Source organism: Tamandua tetradactyla, chromosome 5 (genome assembly GCF_023851605.1).
Source record: "Tamandua tetradactyla isolate mTamTet1 chromosome 5, mTamTet1.pri, whole genome shotgun sequence".
NCBI lineage: Eukaryota > Metazoa > Chordata > Mammalia > Pilosa > Myrmecophagidae > Tamandua > Tamandua tetradactyla.
Window position 1 is genome coordinate 34,679,985 of NC_135331.1, and position 18,404 is coordinate 34,698,388.

General features: G+C 45.0%; 1 protein-coding gene across 5 annotated transcripts in view; it reads left to right on the plus strand.

The window, feature by feature from the left end:
- The first annotated feature begins 5,536 nt into the window (after positions 1-5,536).
- SGSM1 (small G protein signaling modulator 1) overlaps positions 5,537-18,404 on the plus strand; it is a 99,191-nt gene continuing 86,323 nt past the window's right edge. For all 5 annotated transcript variants that reach the window (XM_077160671.1, XM_077160673.1, XM_077160674.1 and 2 more), the window contains exons 1-2: positions 5,537-5,610; positions 5,705-5,748. In XM_077160671.1, the coding sequence (XP_077016786.1) occupies positions 5,592-5,610; positions 5,705-5,748 (63 nt within the window). In that variant the 5' untranslated portion in view covers positions 5,537-5,591. The remainder of the gene's footprint in view (positions 5,611-5,704; positions 5,749-18,404) is intronic.

Sequence of the window (18,404 nt, forward strand, 5' to 3'; positions counted from 1 at the left end):
CCCCCCAAAAAAAATCCAATAGAAAAAAATCAACAAAACCAGTAGTTGGTTCTTTGAGAAAATCAATAAAGTCAAAGGACCTTTAACTAGGCTGACAAGAAAAAAAAAACTCAAGAGAGAGAAAATGCAAATAAATTAAATCAGAAATGGAAGAGGGGACATAACCACTGACCTTACAGAAATAAAGAAGGTAATGAGCAGATACCATGAGCAACTATATGCTAATAAAGCATAGATGCTAGACAGCATAGATGAAGTGTTCAACTTCATAGAAAGGTATGAACAACCAACACTGATTCGAGAAGAAATAGATGAACTCAGCAAACCAATTACAAGTTATGAGATTGAATCAGTCATCAAGAAGCTCCCCCAAAAAGAAAAGTCCAGAAACAGATGGTTTTACATGTGAATTCTAGCAAACATTAAAAAAAAAATTACTAACAATGCTGCTCAAGCTCTTCAAAAAAAAACTGAAGAGAAGGGAAAACTCCCTATCTCATTCTATGAAGCTATACACTCCATATCATATGTTACCATATGAAGTCATAGTCATACCAAAGCCAGACAACAATTCTATAAGAAAAGAAAATTACAGACCAATCTCTTTAATGAAAATAGATGCAAAAATCCTCAACAAAATATTGGAAATCAAATCCAGCAACATATTAAAAGAATTATACACCATGATCAAGTGGGATTTATTTCAGGAATGCAAGGTTGTTCAACACAAGAAAATCAAGTAATGTAATACACCATATCAATGAGTCAGAGTGGAAATATCACATGATCATCTCGATTGATGCAGAAAAGGCATCTCACAAAATTCAACATCTCTTCTTAATGAAAACACTAAAGGATGGGAATAGAATGGAACTTCATCAACATGATAAAGGGAAAATATGAAAAGCCCACAGCTAATATCACCCTCAATTGGGGAAAACTGAAAGCATCCCCCCTAAGATCAGGAACAAGACAAAGATGCCCACTGTCACCATTGTTATTCAACGTGTGCTGGAAGTTCTAGACAGAGCAATTAGACAAGAAAAAGAAATAAAAGTCATCCGAATCGGAAAGAAGTAAAACTTACTGTTTGCTGATGATATGATACTACTTGTCAAAAATCCTGAAAAATCTACCGCAAAGCCACTAGAGCTAATAAATGAGTAAAGCATTTATTATGCTGTGACAAGAGTACAAGATTAACACCCCAAAATCAGTAGTGTTTCCATAAACTAGTAATGAGTATTCTGAGGAGGAAATCAAGGAAAAAATTCATTTACAATAGCAACCAAAAGAATCAAACACTTACGAATGAATTTAACTAAAGATACTAAAGACCTATACACAGAAAACTGAGAAATTGCTAAAACAAATCATGGAAGACCTAAATAAATGGGAGGGTATACCATGTACATGGATTGGAAGACTAAATATAGTTAAGATGCCAATGTTACCCAAATTGATTTATAGATTCAATTCAATACCAATTGAAATCCTAATAACCTACATCACAGAAATAGAAAAATCAGTAATAAAAATTATTTGGAAGGGCAGGGTGTGCCAAATAGCTTAAAACATCTTGAGAACAAAAAATGAAGTGGGAGGTCTTACACTACCTGACGTTAAAGCATACTACAAAGCTACAGTGGTCAAAACAGCATGGTACTGCACTCTCACCAGTAAGGCCAGGAGAGTAACAGCCTGCCCCTTCCCAGGCTGAAGGCACAGAAATCCATCTCCTTAAACCATCAGGATGAGAAAAGTGAAGAAAGAGCTGCCATATTTCATCTATTTTAAGTGTGTTTTGATGAAAAGAGTTAATAATATTAATACACTAAATTTTGTGAAACTCTGCCTGTTTGCATACTTGGCTAATTTTCAGCAATCTTGCCAGCTCTGCAGGTGAACTCACTGCCCTAGCCCCAACACTGGACATGATTTCCAGGGACGTAAACCTCCCTGGCAATGTAGGACAGAATCCATGCTTTCGATTTCACATAGCTTATGGCTATTTACTTAGGTTCGGGGCACACCACACAATGCTGACGGGGCAAGTCGGTATAGCACGGGTTGTTGAGCATCTCAGATTGATTCTAGCCTCTGCTGACTCTCTAGCTCATATCTTTGGTGTCTCACTTCTCTGCGTTAGGTCGGGGAAAAGGGAAGGGCACTGCAACTGGACCTGCAGAGGCTCTGTCGCCCCTCCCAACATGGCTTCTGGAACCGCCCCTTCCGGACACCTGACTTCCGGGAGGATGAACCGCACTTCTGGACACCTGACTGCCGGAGAACCACCCCTTCCAGATGTCACCTGACCCCCTTGCTTAAAAACTGCCCATGCCATCACCCAGGCGCTGACTCACCTCCCTCCACCTTGGATTTGGTGAGCTCAGCCCTGGAGCACAGAAATAAACCCCCCACCCCACTTTAAATTTCCTTGTCTATGTTCCTTCTTTCTCAAGCTTTCGCCTCCTAAACCTTTCACTCTGGTCTTCACTATAAAATGCAGATGTGAGAAAGAGCCGACCTCATGGGGCTCTTTGGTAGATTACAAGAATTAATATATGGGAATTACTAAGTGCTCAATAAATTTTGCCATTATTATTATCCTCATTATTGTATTAATTAATTGTGAGGTTGTGAGTTATATATACCCGTTATCAATGTAATACCTCTCAGCTCCAAATCCATTCTTCAATTCTTGCTTCCTTATAATAGACTAAATTTTTTTTATTGTGGTAAGTTATCTATAACATGGAAGTTGCCATTTTTTAACCACTAAAGTGAATAGTTCAGTGGCATTAATTACATTTGATGCTTTGTAGCCATCACCGTTACCCATTCCTAAAACGTTTTCATTACCCCAAACAGAAACTCCGAACCCATTAGGAAATAACTCTCTCCCAGCCCCTGCCCACCCCACACACACCCTCCACTCCCTGGAAAACTCTAATCCACTTTTTGCCTCTATGAATTTGCCTATTATATATATATATATATATATATATATATATATATATATATATATATATATATATTATGCATTTGTGGAATCATACAATATTTGTCTAGACTGGCCTTTTAAAACATTTCTTTTACACAGAGTGCAATTTTGTTCTTTCTCATTAGAGGGCGCTAAAGGGACACTGCAGAAGGAAGTTGCTTCTCTACTGGTTCCATCTACCTTGCAGTGAGATGATGAATATTCTCAAACCCTGGGGAAAGATTTGGGGACCCGGGAAGTTTTACTGCTCTGTCTCCAGGGAGGGTCCAACTCGTCGCTCGAAGAAGGAATACCTTCAAGTCTTTATCATGGGGATAAAAACTCCAGGTTTTCTGGGAAGGATCACAGCTGGTCAACTTCTCAGTCTTGGTGCTTGGCAGGCAAAGGAAAAACATGGGTTTCAAAAAATGATTCCCTGGGGCGGTGCAACAGTGGCTCAGTGGCAGAATTCTTGCCTGCCGTGCCAGAAACCCGGGTTTGATTCCTGGAACCTGCCTGTGCGGAAAAAAAAAAAAAAAAAAAAAAGATTCCATAGAGTGGGTCCTTGGCAGTCTATTTTTCCAAAGTACCCTAGTCAACTCAAGGGTGCATTCTATCCATCCACTGAATCCATCACTTGGGCCTTCGGTCAGAATTCTGGTTGCTGCTCACTTGCTGTATGAGCTTAGACAAGGGGCTTCTGCTCTCTGGGCTTGGCTTTCCTTACCTATGATATAGGAAACAGGAGTAGGGGTGGAGGCAGGGGTCGATAATGTGGTGCCAGCAAAGCCCATAGCATAGTGCCTTGTACGTAGTAGGTCCTCAATATATGGTTGTTATTGTTTTTATTATTATTATTTTGCTTCCAAACAACCCAGTTTCTGAACTCATGGCAGAGTTATCATGCTGGAGATAATGGGATGGGGGGATTGCAATAAAGGACAGGCGTATGTCCCAAGCCAGGCCAATGGGATACTCCCTTCCTGGAGCATGAACCTTAACCAAATGGATCAAAGTGAATACTCCTTCCACCAGAGTGGTGGCATCCTAACAACACTGGCTTTGCCAGGTGACTATTCTCTCATCTTCCTAGATTCCAGAGCTGCCTTGGTTCCATCCCACTTCTCCACCCTCCCATGGATTAAGGAAATACCCAGATTCCTTTCAGTTTATTCCCTTTGTCTAATTTAGCCAAGGTCAGCTTCTGTGGTTTGCGAGCAAAGACCCCTGACACTGGCAAAGGGAAAGAGGGGACCGTGGATTCACTGCTACAAGGAGGGGGCATGCTCTGAGCCACCCCCCACCACCACCAGCAGCCTTCAGAAGGGTCACTGAATACTGGAGGAGCTATAGACAGTAGGATACAAATCCTTACAGTGGCCCTCCAGACCTTATGGGTCCTTCTGCCAGCTCCTCTCTGGTGCATTTCCCACCACTGTACCCGTTACTGCCACCACTCCAGTCCCACTGGCTCCTCGCTGGTTATCATACTTAGAGAGCACATGCCTGCCTCAAGGACTTTGCATGTATTGTTCCCATTTCTTCCCCCAGAAGTCCCCAGGGCTCACTCCTTTTCCTCTTTGCTCACCCCAGCCTTTCAGGCCCTCCATACTTCCCTTGCCTGGTTTAGGTTTTCTCCAGAACTTCCAACATACCATATCATTTGCTTATTCATTTTGTTGTCAACCTCCTAAGCTCCGGGAGGACAGGGATTTTTGTCTGTCTTGCTCATTTCAGTATCTCCAGCATAGTGAGGGGGCCCATAGAAGGTGTGTAATAATATTTGTTGACCTGAATTTCATTCTAGGTAAATAGGAACTTGGGGGAGAGGATGATGGAGCTATTAAAGAAACAAGCATTAGGCCCATACAGTCCACAGCCTGCCCTGGCTTCTGCTGCAGAGGTTGGGAGGGGGCAGGCCCCCGGGAGGACCCCATCTCCCCAAAAATGCCCTGCATGTTGGGGAGGGAACCTCTTAAGCTATGGCCTTTCTTGGCTGGAGACCCAGTATAACATGGAAGACTCGCAGCAATAATAATTATTATTAATAATAATAGCTGCAGCAGCTATCATTTATGATTGCAACTCTTTTTTTTTTTTCTCCTCTGGATCTGTGTTACGGGCTTTGCATCCAATATTGCATTTAAGTCTCAGATTACACAAATGAGGAAAACATATTATATCCATCTCAAATCTGAGAAAACTGCTGCTGGGGAAGGCTCGGTAGGACCCCACACATTGGCCCTCCACTTCCTCGGCCCTGGCCCCCCCGCAGGCGTTTAACAGATAATGCTCTCCTCCCCGGAGAGATGTAAACAGGGTGGGACGTGGGGGGAGCTGGGTGGACGGCAGGGGCTTCCTTCCGAGGCTAGAGTGCAGTGCGTGCGCGAGCGAGGGCGCGAATCTTGTTTGCGTGTTTGGCGGGGAGGCTCCTCCCGCGGCTCTGGCGTCGCTTTCCGGAGCGGGAGGAGGGCCGCCCGCGGAGCCTGACGTCTGTCGCCCTCGGCCGTCACCGGCGCTCGGCCCCGCCCCGCCGCGGCCGCAGCTACAGCGCCCAGGAGGAGCCGCCGCCGCCGCCCGGGACTCGGAACGCAGCGCGCGCGGAGCCATGGCTTCGGGCCCGGCGGGTAAGGGGCGCGCGGCGCGGGGGCGGCGGGAGGGCAGCCCTGGGCCAGGCCGCCACCCTCGGCTGACCGGCGGCTCCCCCGTGTCGCCCCACAGAGCTGGAGACCCGGCAGAGGCTGCTCCGCACGGTCAAGAAGGAGGTAGGTGCCGGGGCGGGCGCGGAGGTCGAGTACCCCAGGGGGAGCGGACACGGCAGCCACGTGGGAAAAGGGGGCTCCGCGGGAGGGGTGTCCAGCGGCGGAGGGGAGGGGGTGGCCATCTCAGGTGTGGGGCTTACCTGGGGGGATATTTACCTCGCGCAGGGCTGCCGGCAGGTGAGTCTGGGGCGGGGGCCTGGGCATGTTTTTGTGCTGTGTGCAGGGTGGATGCAGCGTGAGGATCTCCAGGTGCGGGGTAAACCTGGGTGTGTCTGGGTGGGATCCCTCCGCAAGGGGGTGGGATCCCTCCGCAAGGGGGTGGGATCCCTCGCGGTGGGGGACGATCTTCAAAATGACAAGCCCCTTAGGGGCTGGCAGAGAGTGGGGGTGGGCTGTGTGTGTGTGTGTGTGTGTGTGTGTGTGTGTGTGTGTGTGTGTGTGTGTGTGTGTGTGTGTGTGTGTGTGTGTGTGTACCGAGGCGGGGAGCTGGATGAGGCTGCAGAAGCGAGGCCAGACTTCTGGAAAGGAGCCGTTTGCTCTGGGAAAAGAAATCGTTCCTCCCCCAGCCCCTGATTTCTCAGTCCCTAAAGCCATCCCGGAAGCCAGGACTCTGAATGTCCCCAGACATTGGCCTGTTACCTTTGTGAACATGTGCTGGCGCTCCCTTGACAGGCAGGGGCCCCCACCCCTAACGCAGGACGATAAGAATCAGACCACTTTCAGCTGCTCTGCCACTCTACTCTCCCAGGGGGAGAACCTGTCATGGTGGGGCCTGGGGAAACATTTCGATGCTGGAGCGTGTGTGAGTGTGTGCATGCACGTGCACACATCTGTGTGGGTGGGGACACGTGGCTATGAATATGCATATCTGAGAGCATCTGTATATCTGGGGATCTCTAAGTGTATCTCTGTTTATTGTGTGTGTGTGTCTGTGTGTGTGTCTGTATGTGTGTGCCTGTGTGAAGATCTGTGTTTTTGTGAGTATGAGTCTGTGTATCTGTCTGTATGATGTATGAGTCTGCGTATGAATGAATGACCAGTATGTGAGTGTATGTGTGTGTATGAGTGTGTGTCGGCCTCCCATGCCATCCCACACCCCTGAGGCTGACACCCCATAGGTCACCTCTGTACCTTGTGAGTCCTCAGACCGAGGCTTTCCGTGAACCTTGGGGACTGTGCCTGGCTCTCTGTGCATGTGTGTGTGTGTGTGTACGTGCATGCGTGTGTACATGCATGTGCATGTGCCTGTGAGGGTGTGCACGTGTGTGTGTTTGCATGTGCATGTGCGCGCACACATGTTGTGTGTGCATGCACCTGGCACATGCTGGGGTGTTGGCATCCAGGGGCAGCCCTGAGCACCAAGGGGTCCCTGTCTGCACAATGGCAGGCAGCCACACTTACTCCTCGGCACTTCCAAGAGTAGCTGTGAGGCTGCAACCTGTTGCTGCGCCCGTGTCTCTGTGGTTGGTGGACCCCATTTTGTTTAAAGGATCAGCTGTCTGAATAAGGAGGTATGCAGAACAAGCTAGATCGCTCAGAAAGGCTCAGAAGTTCTCAGCCCAGACTGTTGTAGACGCCCCTGCAGGGGCCTGCCTCTTCTGTCTAGACTCTCCAACAAAACCCACTGATCCACAACATTATTATGACGATATCAGGGGACAGTATAGTCCCTCAAAAGCGTTCAGGTTAAAAACCTGCTGCTTTTCTGTTCTTCTTCCACTCAAACCTAGATGTATATGTGCTTTCCTGATGTTTTCACCCGGAGTGCCTTTGTTTTTAAGGAAATGGTGGGTTCGATTGGGGAGGGGCCTGCAGGAAGCAGGGAGTGTCCGTCAGGCATCTGATCAAAGCATTGCCTCCCCTTTTGGCTGTACCCTGGCTGAGACCCTGGTCCCGGCTCTGCCACCAGTTCCCTCAGTGCCTTGGACAAGTCCCTTCTCCTCTCTAGGACTCAGTTTCCCACCTGGAAACAGATGTCCTTCATTGGTTCAGGTGTCCTTCATTGTCCTGTCCAAATCAGTCTGGTTTAAGTTACCGAGTGGGCTATGAGGGACGCATTGTCCCTATGGCCAGAGGCTGGGCTAATGTCCCCTCTTCTGGCGGCCAGGCTTGGGGAGTGGACTGAATTTTCTGCTCATCTCCAGGCTGGGGCCAGTTCCTGGTTAGAGGGACTTGTGGGCTTCCCACTTGGTGCCTGAGAGGACAGGACCAAAACCTTGCAAGGTTCATCAAGGTTCCTTGAGCCCTGTTTAACCCTGGACCTGCAATCAGAAGCAGGATTCACAGCCACAAATTCTGCATTTCTTGGGGGCAAATTATTTTTGTAATGAGAGATTTCCATTTACCGGGAGGTATTATGTGCCGTGCCCTGTGCACACAGGGAACCCTCTGGGGCAGATAGGGTTACAGACATGGACACCGAAGCTCTGAGAGCCAAAGAAGCTTGCCCAGAACACAGCCAAAAAGGGGCACAGCTGCGACCTACTCCCCACCCCCCAGGTCTGCCTGATGTCAGAGCTAAGCTCTTACCCACCGCCATACCACAAAATGCCCACTGGGGCATCCACCTCTATCTAGTGCCTCAACCTTGGATGTGTGCATGGTATAATTCCCATTGTATACGTGAGAAAACTGCAGCTCGGAGAGAAGAAGGGATGTTTCAAGCCAGCGAAGGGGAACAGGTCTCTGAGACCCCTGCGCAGCATCAGTGCCCCTGAGGGTGTGGCAATCAGCCCTTGCTCCCAGAAGCAGGTCTCCCCTCTCCTTTTCTTCCTTTGTCTACTTCTTTTGGGGGGGCATCTGCCCTGGTGTCAGAGAGCTGTTTTCCAGTGGAATGATGAAGACATAAAAACCTAGGAGTCAGTTAAGTCTTCCTCCTCCCTGCCCTCTGGGTTCAGTGAAGGAGCTGCATCCCTGCCTTGCCCAGAGGCGCCTCCCTCCCTTCTTTCTAGAAGAGCACCATCAACAGTCAGTGTCTCTAGATTAGCCAGGCAGGTCTGCAAGTGTCAGTCCCACTCATTGCAACCACAAATGGGGGCAGCAGTGGCTGCAGAGCTGGGGGCCATGCCCAGTGCTGACTCTAGGAGCTAGCATGACCTAACCCGTTGAGGCAGGGTTGAGAGGGACTTCGGGCTCAGACGGAGCTGGGTTCAAATATCGATGCACTTACTTGCTGAGGGTCATCTGGGATCAGACCCGGAATGGGCTGTGTGGCAGTGAACAAGGCAGGCCCTTTTCCTGCACTTCTGGGGCTGACATTCTGGTGGGGAAACACAGACCCTGACAGCTGCTCTGAGTGGTAAAAGTGCAATTACAGACTGTTCAGAGAGGGCTGAGAGGAGGCTCTTGGCCCCATGGAAACCTTCCTGGGGAAGTAATGTTTAAGATGTCCCAAGGATGAATAGGCCTTTTAGATGAAAGTAGGGGTAGGGATAAAGGGAGGAAAAGCCATTCCTGGCAGAGGGAACTGCATATGCAAAGGTTTTGTGGCTAGAGGGAGCTCCTGAATTGGAGGGTTTGAAGGACAGGGAAAGTGACTGGGGTGCAGAGAGAGTGTGCCTGATGCAGAGGAGATAGAACATGACATCTTCTCCTAAAAGCAAGGGAAAGGGAGCAGGGAGGACACGTGGAAGGAAGTGGGTGGAGCTCATTAACTGAATGATCTTAGACCAGTGTCTTTACCTTCACAAGGGCCTGGGTTTCAGTTTATTCATGATGGGGATGAAAATTACTCACTTGGCAGAATAATACGTGTGAAAGGACCCATCACGTTAGCATGAGCTTCTCCAGGGCAAGGCGTCTACCTTATTTTTCTCTCTCCCCAGAGCAGTCAAGGGAACGCTGGAGACAGGGTGCCCTCAGCATGATTTCCTCCACTTCAATCCAGCCAGCTCCATCCTGACTTCACCCTCCCCTTCCTTTTCATCCTGCCACCCCTTAATTTTGTTTTGGTTCTGCCAGCAAGCAGCGCCTGGCTTCCCGTTGCCTTGACAACTGCCATTAAAGGCCCTGGCCGCGTGACTCGAGTTGGTAACTGAAGCAGAGTGACTAACTGCCTTGTTTTCCTGCCTCTGGGCTGCGCCTGGGAGGCCTCTTAATTGGAGGGAAAAAAGGCAGGGGGTTGTGGGCTGCAGGAGAGACCCCTGGGGAAGGGCAGGGCGAAGAGGCGGGTCCGGGAGAGGAGGCTGCGTGGAAGCGCTTTGAATTGAAGCAGGTGGAAACCCTACAACTGTGGTGTGATGGCCTCAGCTGCTGAGTGGGCTGAGGGGCTGGATGGGGAGGGGGGATGCAGTATAGAGTCTTATGTCTGGGTGGGGGTTAGCAGAATGGGGAAGGGAAATGGGTCATGCTAAGAAGGTTGGGGGAAGATGAGAGGGATGCTTTCGTCCACCCTCCCTCCCCCAAGTAGGGTTGTCAGATAACATACGCGTTGTCCAGTTAACTTAGAATTTCAGATACACCATGGATGGTTTTTCAGATTAAGTATGTGTTGCTAAATCTGGCAACCTTACCCCTGCTGAGGGAAGGGGGTGCTTTGCTGCTGGCAGTCAGTGGGTAAAGGTCAGGAATGCTGTTAAGACATCCTGCAATGCACAGAACGATCCCCGCAACACAGAATTCTCTGGCCCAGTGAGTCAATACTGCGAGAGTAATACCTGCTGTAATCTGATAATGCAGACCCAGTCCCTGCCCTGCTCTTCACTTTTCTAGGCACATCGGATTGGAACCACACGTTCTTGAATAATTTATCCTCCCTTCTCTTTAATGGTTTCGTATGCGTATGTGGGGCTAAGAGGGGCAGTGTTGGATGGTAGGATGGAGTCTTGGATCCTAAGTTGTGTCTGTCATTTAGGACAAACTTCCCTAGAATGTCTCCTAGAGATTTTCATCTGTGAAATGGGCTTGGGCAGGAAGAAAGAGACTGGGCCATGTAATACTTCGAGTAATCCCCACCATTTATGGAAGGGTTACTTTCTGTCGGACGCTGCTCAGTGCTCCCCGCACATTACTTCCTTCACTCTTCATGACTGCCCTCAGGAAGAATTATCATCCCCTTCGCTTGGTAGATAAGGCACAGAGAAGTTAAGCAACAGTTTGCTCTGAGGTCACACAGCCAGTCAGTGGAGAAGCCAAGATTCAAACCCACTCTTGTCTGTATGTGAAGGTTGTGCTTGTGACCTTGGCTAGCGGTGGGCAGTGTTAGTGGGTTGTGAGGTTTAGCTGAATCCCTGTGAACACAGCATGGGATCAGGTATGTAGAGGGAAGAGGTTGAGGCAGGGAAGTTCCATTTGTTCCTACTTATGTAGGACTGTGCATGCCAGCCTGCTGCATTAGATTCGTTCCACCAGATAGCGGAGAGCTGTAGAAGTTTTATGCACTAGGGATGGCCTTGCCTGAAACTGTACTTCTGGAAGGACCCTTTTTTGCCATCTCTTAGAAAGAAATGAACTTCTTTCCTCCCTTTCTTTTTTCCCTCCCTGCTTCCTCCTTCCTCCCACAAATACTTATTGGGCATTTATTGTGTGTCAGGTTCTGTTCTAGAAGCTGAAGATGTCCTGAAATGAGCAAAGCAGTGTAGTGCTTACATGCTTTCATGTAGTGTGGGAACAGATTTGTAAACAATGAATGTGTCTTATAGGTGACGTGTTGTGAGGAAAATAAAGCTGAAAAGAAGCTAGAGAGGGTTGAAAAGGGATGTTCTGCCAGACAATGGTCAAGAGGGGCCTCTCTGGTGAAGTGGTATTTGAGCAGAGCCTTGAAGGAAAGGAGGGGACCATCTGGGGGAAGGGTGTTGCTGACAGAGAGAACAGTATATGCAGATGTCTTGAGTCAAGAACAAGAAATAGCAGGGAGGCCAGTGAGGCGGCAGAGGAGGGAACAGGGAGAGAGGAGGAAGAAATGAGGTCACAGAAAGAACAGGAGGCCGATCAGGCGGGTCCTTGTGGCCACAGAAGGATTTGGCTTGTAGTCAGAGTAACATTTAGCTACCGGGGGTTTTGGGCAGCAGGGGAAAATGACCTCGCTTGTGTTGCGATAGGGTGTTTCAGGCTGCAGGTGGGCAAAAATTGTAGGGACCAAACCGATGAATTAAGGACACCATGTCATCAAGGAGAAGAGGAAACTTCTGCTTGCTCATTGCTGGACTTTTGATTCTTGGGGTGGAAATCACAGCCCCCTTGCCAACTGAATGAGTGTAGTTGGGGCTCTGTGATGCCTGCAGTATAGACTTAAATTGGTTTGCATGTGTCATGTTTGTGGGCTTGAGACGGCAGAAATCCTCATGAATAATGCAGCCATTTCCTCACGATACTTCTGGCAAGGTGGCTTCCAGGAGCTTTATTTTATTTATTTATTTTTTGAGACGTTGTAAGTTTACAGAAAAATCATGCTGGAAATGCATAGCTCCCATGTACCTGTCCTCATACGTGGAGTTTCCCTATTATTAACAGTTTGCACTAATTTGATAACTGTTTCAATTGCTGAAACATTTTTATTATAATTATAGTATTAGCTGTAGTCCATAGTTTACATCAGTGTTTACTGTTTGTGTTGTACAGTCCAATGGTTTTTTTAAAAAATGTTTTCTGGTAATATATATACAACCTAAAATTTCCCCTTTTAACCACGTTCAAACATACGATTCAGTGGTGTTAATTACATTCCAGTATTGGGCTACCATTACCACCATCCATTGCTCCATTGCTTCTTATGACTGAATAATATTCCATTGTGTGTATACATCAGATTCTGTTTATCCATTCATCAGTTGATGGACACTTGTGTTGCTTCCATCTTTTGACAATTGTGGATAATGCTGCTATGAATATCAGGTACAAATATCTGTTCGAGTCCCTGCTTCCAATTCTTCTGGGCACATACGTAGAAGTAGGATTGCTGGGTTATTTGTTAATTCTGTATTTAACTTTCTGAGGAACTACCAAAGTTTGTTTTCCACAGTGACTGCACCATTTTATTTTCCCACCAACAATAAATGACTGTTCCTTTTTCTCTTCATCTTTTCCAACACTTTTTTCCTGTTTTTGTTTTTGTTTTTTAAGTAGTAGCCATTCTAGTGAGTATGAAATATCATCTCACTAGGGTTTTGATTTGTATTTCTCTACTAGTTAATGATATTTAGCTATTTGTGTTCCGTGTATTTGCCTTTTGGCCATTTGTATTTCTTTAGAGAAATGTCTATTCTAATCTTTTACCCATTTTTTGATTGGCTTGTTTGGATTTTTTGTTGTTGTTGTATTACAGGCTTTCTTTATATATTCTGGATATTAAATCCTTACAGATATGTGGTTTCCAAATATTTGCTCCTATTCTGTAAGTTATCTATTTTCATGATGAAATCCTTTGATGTACAAAAGTTTTTCATTTTGATAGAGTCACGTTTATCTGTTGTTTCTTTTGTCGCTTGTGCTTTGAGTATAAAGTCTAAGAAACTGTTGCCTAATACAGGATCTTGAAGATGTTTCCTTATGTTTTCTTCTAGGATTTTTATAGTTCTGGTTCTTTTAGTTAGTTATTTGATCCATTTTGAGTTAATTTTTCTTTGAGCTTATACATTGTGAGGTAGGGGTCCACTTTCATTCTTTTGCATATGGATAGCCAGTTTTCCCAGCACTATTTGTTGAAGAGACTATTCTTTCCCCCATGAGTAGACCTGGTCCCCTAGTTAGTCAAAATTCGGTTGACCATAGGTGTGAGGGATTATTTCTGAACTCTCAGGTAAGACTCCAGTGGTGTGTATGTCTGTCCTTGTGCCAGTACCATGCTGTTTTTGATGACTGTAGCTTTATAATAAATTTTAAGATCGGGGGCATTGGTCTTCCAATTTCATTCTTCTTTTTCAAGATATTTTTGACTATTCAGGACCCCTTCCCCTTCCTTATAAAAGTGATTATTGGCTTTTCTCTTTCTTTCAAGAGGGCTATTGAAATTTTGATTGGGAATCCATTGAATGTGTAAGTTACTTTGGGTATATTTAACATCTTGAAAATATTTAGTCTTCCAGTCTATGAACTTAGAATGTCTTATTTATTTTAGTTCTTTGATTTTTTTTTGCAATGTTTTGTAGTTTTCTGTGTATAAGTCCTGTATATCCTTGGTTAAATTTATTCCCAGATAATTAATTCTTATAGTTGCTATTATAAATGGATTTTTTTCTTGATTTCCTCTCCATATTGTTCATTACTCGTGTATAGAAACATTGCTGATTTGTACCCCACCACTTTTCCAAATCATTTATTAGCTTTAGTAGCTTGTGGATTTTTAGGAATTGCTATAGTAGGATCATGTCATTTGCAAATGCAGAAAGTTTTATTTCTTCCTTTCCAATTTTGATGTCTTTTATTTATTTTTCTTGCCTAATTGCTCTGGATAAAACTTCCAGTACTACGTTGAATAACAGTGGTAACAGTGGGCGTCCTTGTCTTCTTCCTGCTTTTAGAGGGAAAGTTCTCAGTTTTTCACCTTTGAGTGTAATGTTAGTGGGTATTTTGTATATGCCCTTTCACATATGCCCCATTTTAAGGAAGCTTCCTTCTATTCCTAGTTTTCTAAGTATTTTTATCAAAAAGAGTGCCAGATTTTTTCAAATGCCTTTTCTGTGTCGATTGCAATGATCATGTGTTTGTATGTGTGTGTATGTTTTCTGTCTTTGTTCTATTAATGTAGTGTGTTACATTAATTGATTTTCTTGTGTTGAACCACCCTTGCATACCTGGGATAAATCTCACTTGATCATGAAGTGCAATTCTTTTAATATGCTATTGTATACATTTGTTAAGGTTTTGTTGAGGATTTTTGCATCTGTATTTATAAAGGATATTGCTCATGGTATCTTTGTCTAGTTTTGATATTAGGGACATGTTGGCCTGACCATGATGACCAAAATGAGTTAGGAAGTATTCCCTCCTCTTCTATTTTTTGTAAGATTTTGAGCAGAAATTGTGTTAATTCTTCTTGGATTGTTTGGTAAAATTCACCAGTGAAGCCGTCTGGTCTGAGATTTTTCTTTGTTGGGCTGTTTTTGATTACTCCCTGTTTCTGGTTTGTTGAGCTTTTCTGTTTCTTCCTGAGCCAGTGTGTGTAATTTGTGTGTTTCTGGGTATTTGATCATTTCATCAAGGTTGTTTAATTTGTTGGCATACAGTTGTTCATAATATCCTCTTATAATCCTTTCTATTTCTGTAGCATTGTAATAATGACCTTTCTTTCCTTTCTGATTTTGGTTGTGTTCTCTTTCTTTTTCTTTGTTATTGTAGCTAGAGGTTTGCTGATTTTACTGATCTTTTCCATAACACTAACTCTTGGTTTTATTGATTCTCTGTATTGTTTTTTATTCTCAGTTTCATTTATCACTGCTCTAATCGTTGCTATTTCCTTCCTTCTGCTCACTTTGAGTTTAATTTATTCTTCTTTTTGGAGATCCTCCACTTTTAGGTCTCTGAATTGAGATCTTTTTTAATGTAAGCATTTAGGGCTATGAATTTCCCTCTCAGCACTACCTTTGCTGCATCCCATAAGTTTTTGTGTTTTCTGATGTCATTTTTACTCACTTCAAGATACTTCTGATTTCCCTTGTGATTTTTTCTTTGACCCATTGGTTGTTTAAGAAATTAAGAACATGTTGTTTAATTTCCACATATTTGTGAATTTTCCAGTTCGCTCTCTATTATTGATTCCTGACTTCATTCCTTTATGGCCAGAGTATATAGGTTGTATAATTTCAAGATTTTTGAAATATTGAGACTTGACTCTTGACCTGAAATGACGTCTATCCCAGGGGATGATCCAAGTTCTCTAGAGAAGAACATGTATTCTTCTGCTATAGGGTGAGGTGCTCCATAGATTGCCTGTTAGGTCTGCTTGGTTTGTGGTACCATTAAAGTCTTCTGTGTCCTTATTGATCTTCTGTCTAGATATTGTATTCATTATTGAAAGTGGCGAATTGAAATCTCCTACTACTAATGTAGAACCATTCATTTCTCCCTTCAATTATGTTGGTATTTTGCTTCATATGTTCTGGATCTCTGCTGTTAGGTGCGTATAGATTTATAACTGTTTTGGCTCCATGAATTTATCCCTTTATCAGTATATAACGGCCTTCTTCGTCTCTTGTAACCGTTTTTTGATTTAAAGTCTATTTTATCTTATGTTCATATGAATACCCCAGCTCTCTTTTGGTTACTATTTGCATGGTATAGTTTCTTTTCTGTCCTTTCACGTTCACCCTACTTGTATCTTTGAATTTAAGGGCAATCTCTTGCACACAGCATGTAGTTTGGTCATGCTTTTTTATCCATACTTCTAATCTGTGCCTTTTGACTGGAAAATGTAATCCATTTGCATTTAAACTAACTCTTGATGATGCAGGACTTTCTTCTCCCGTTTTGCTGTTTGGTCTTTGTAATTTATGCACCTTTTTCCACTCAATTCTTCTGCTAATGAATACTTTCATATTTATTTTATTTTTTGCAATGTAACATTTTGAATACCTTCTCATTTATTTTGGTATTTATTTTTTTTATCTCTTCTCTGTGGTTACCACGGGGCTTAAATTTAACATCCTACACATGTAACAATCACGTTTGAGTTGATATCAATTGAAGTTGAACACGACACTCGTACACTGTTCCCATACCTGTCTGCCTCCTCCCCATTTGTAGGGCTTGTCTCAAATTATGTCTTTATATATTGTATGTCTGAAACCATAGATTTATCATTCCTTTTATGCTTTTGCAATTTAGAAACTGTGAGAAGTAAAAAATGGAGGTGCATACTAAAAACCTTATTACAATAGTGCCTGCATTTGTAGTTACCCAACCAGTTACCTTTGGATTGGGTCAATATATGGTATGTGCATGGAGGTTGCTCTGCTCCCTCCAGGACAGGATTAGGGACCCACAACGGAGCCTTGGCTGGAAGCCCCTAGAAAGTTCCAGGAGCTTTTGATTGTGATGCATTTCCACGGCAGTGCTGGGTGCCCTGGTCTGATGGGAGGAGGGTTGCAGAGGGATCCCGGATTTCTTGCTTAGTGGTGTCTCCCGTGCAGTTGGGCTGGGTGCCCCCCTGCAGCCACCTCCTGAGGTTCTTAGGGAGCTGGTGGCAGCATTTGCTGCTGGTTGGCAGGTAGGAAAAGGTGCTTCTGTCAGGGTGGAAGCAAGGAAACCAGAGGAGACTCAGTTCTGCCCCTCCTGATTCAAATTCCTTCCTGCTTTCTCAGTGGAAGAAATAGGGCAGCTGCAGGGTTCTAGGAACCTCAACTCATCTAACTCTTTCTAAGGGCCAAATCTTCCATCTTTTTTCTACTCTGAGTTTGCGAAGTCTGTATTTAAGATGTATAAAACTCAGGAGCTGATCAAGAAGTCCTTTGGGGAACCTTCATTCCCTTCAAGTAAATAGGAACTAAAGCTATGTTAATGGAATAAAGATTTTTTTAACACCATTTATTGAGTGTGTTATATGTCCTAATTTACTTACCCCAGCGCCTCAAGAAGTAGATAAAAAAGGAAATAAATAGATAAATGAGGAAATTAATGCACAGAGATGGCAAGAACTTGCCCTGGTAACTGGTACAGCCCAGAGATCTGGCTCCGGGGCATTGCTTTGCATTACTCTGGAGTCAAAACCAACAACCCACACGTGGTTATGAGCTATACTGAGAGTGTGAAATGGTGGAAAGGGCCAGGCTTTGGAACTGGGAGCCCTGGGTCCCATTTGTGTCTGCATGGACCTCTCTGGCTTCAGTTTCCTGGAGTATCATGCAGTGAGGGCATTGCCTGCTAGGCTGGAGTACTATTGCAGTATCAACATCAGGCATTCAGCAGTGTTTGTAGAGGCGCCAGGCACCGTGCTTGTCTCACCCATGTGGGAGTGAGATCCACTCTGTAGCAAAAGGAGATTTGGGAGCCCTTTCTGGTCCTGTCTGAACTTGCAGGTGCTCTCAGTCTGGGATCATGCCCTGTGTTAGATTCAGTTGTCAACTTGGCCAGGTGAGCATACCTAATCTTGTTGCTGCGGACATAAGCCAACGGTATGTGAACCTCATCTGTTGCTAATTACATCTGCAGTTGGCTAGGAGGCGTGTCTGCTGCAATGAGTGACGTTTAACTTAATTGGCTTGTGCTTAAATGAGAGAACGCAATGTAGCACAGTCTAGCAGCTCAGCATTCCTCATCTCAGCACTTGCAGCTCAGCCCAGGCCTTTGGAGAAGTCACCCCGGGGAAAGTTGTTGGAACCCAGGGGCCTGGAGAGAAGATCAGCAGAGACCATCCTGTGCCTTCCACATAAGAAAAGAGCCTCAGTGGAAAGTTAGCTGCCTTTCCTCTGAAGAACCAACAAAATAAATCCCCTTTTATTAAAAGCCAATCCATCTCTGGTGTATTGCATTCCGGCAGCTAGCAAACTAGAACAGAGTTGGTACCGGAGAGTGGGGTGCTGCTGCGGTTTGCAAATGCCAGATCTGTTGGAACTGTGTTTTGGATGGCTAAGGGGAAGACTTTGGAGGAACTGTGAAGAGATTGATGGAGAAGTCCTGGAGGGCTTGAATAGACTGTTGGTGTAAATGAAACCACAGCCAATCTTGACAAAGGAGGACACAAAAGGGAGAGATTGGAGTTTGCAGAGTGAGAACCATGGAAGTTCGGG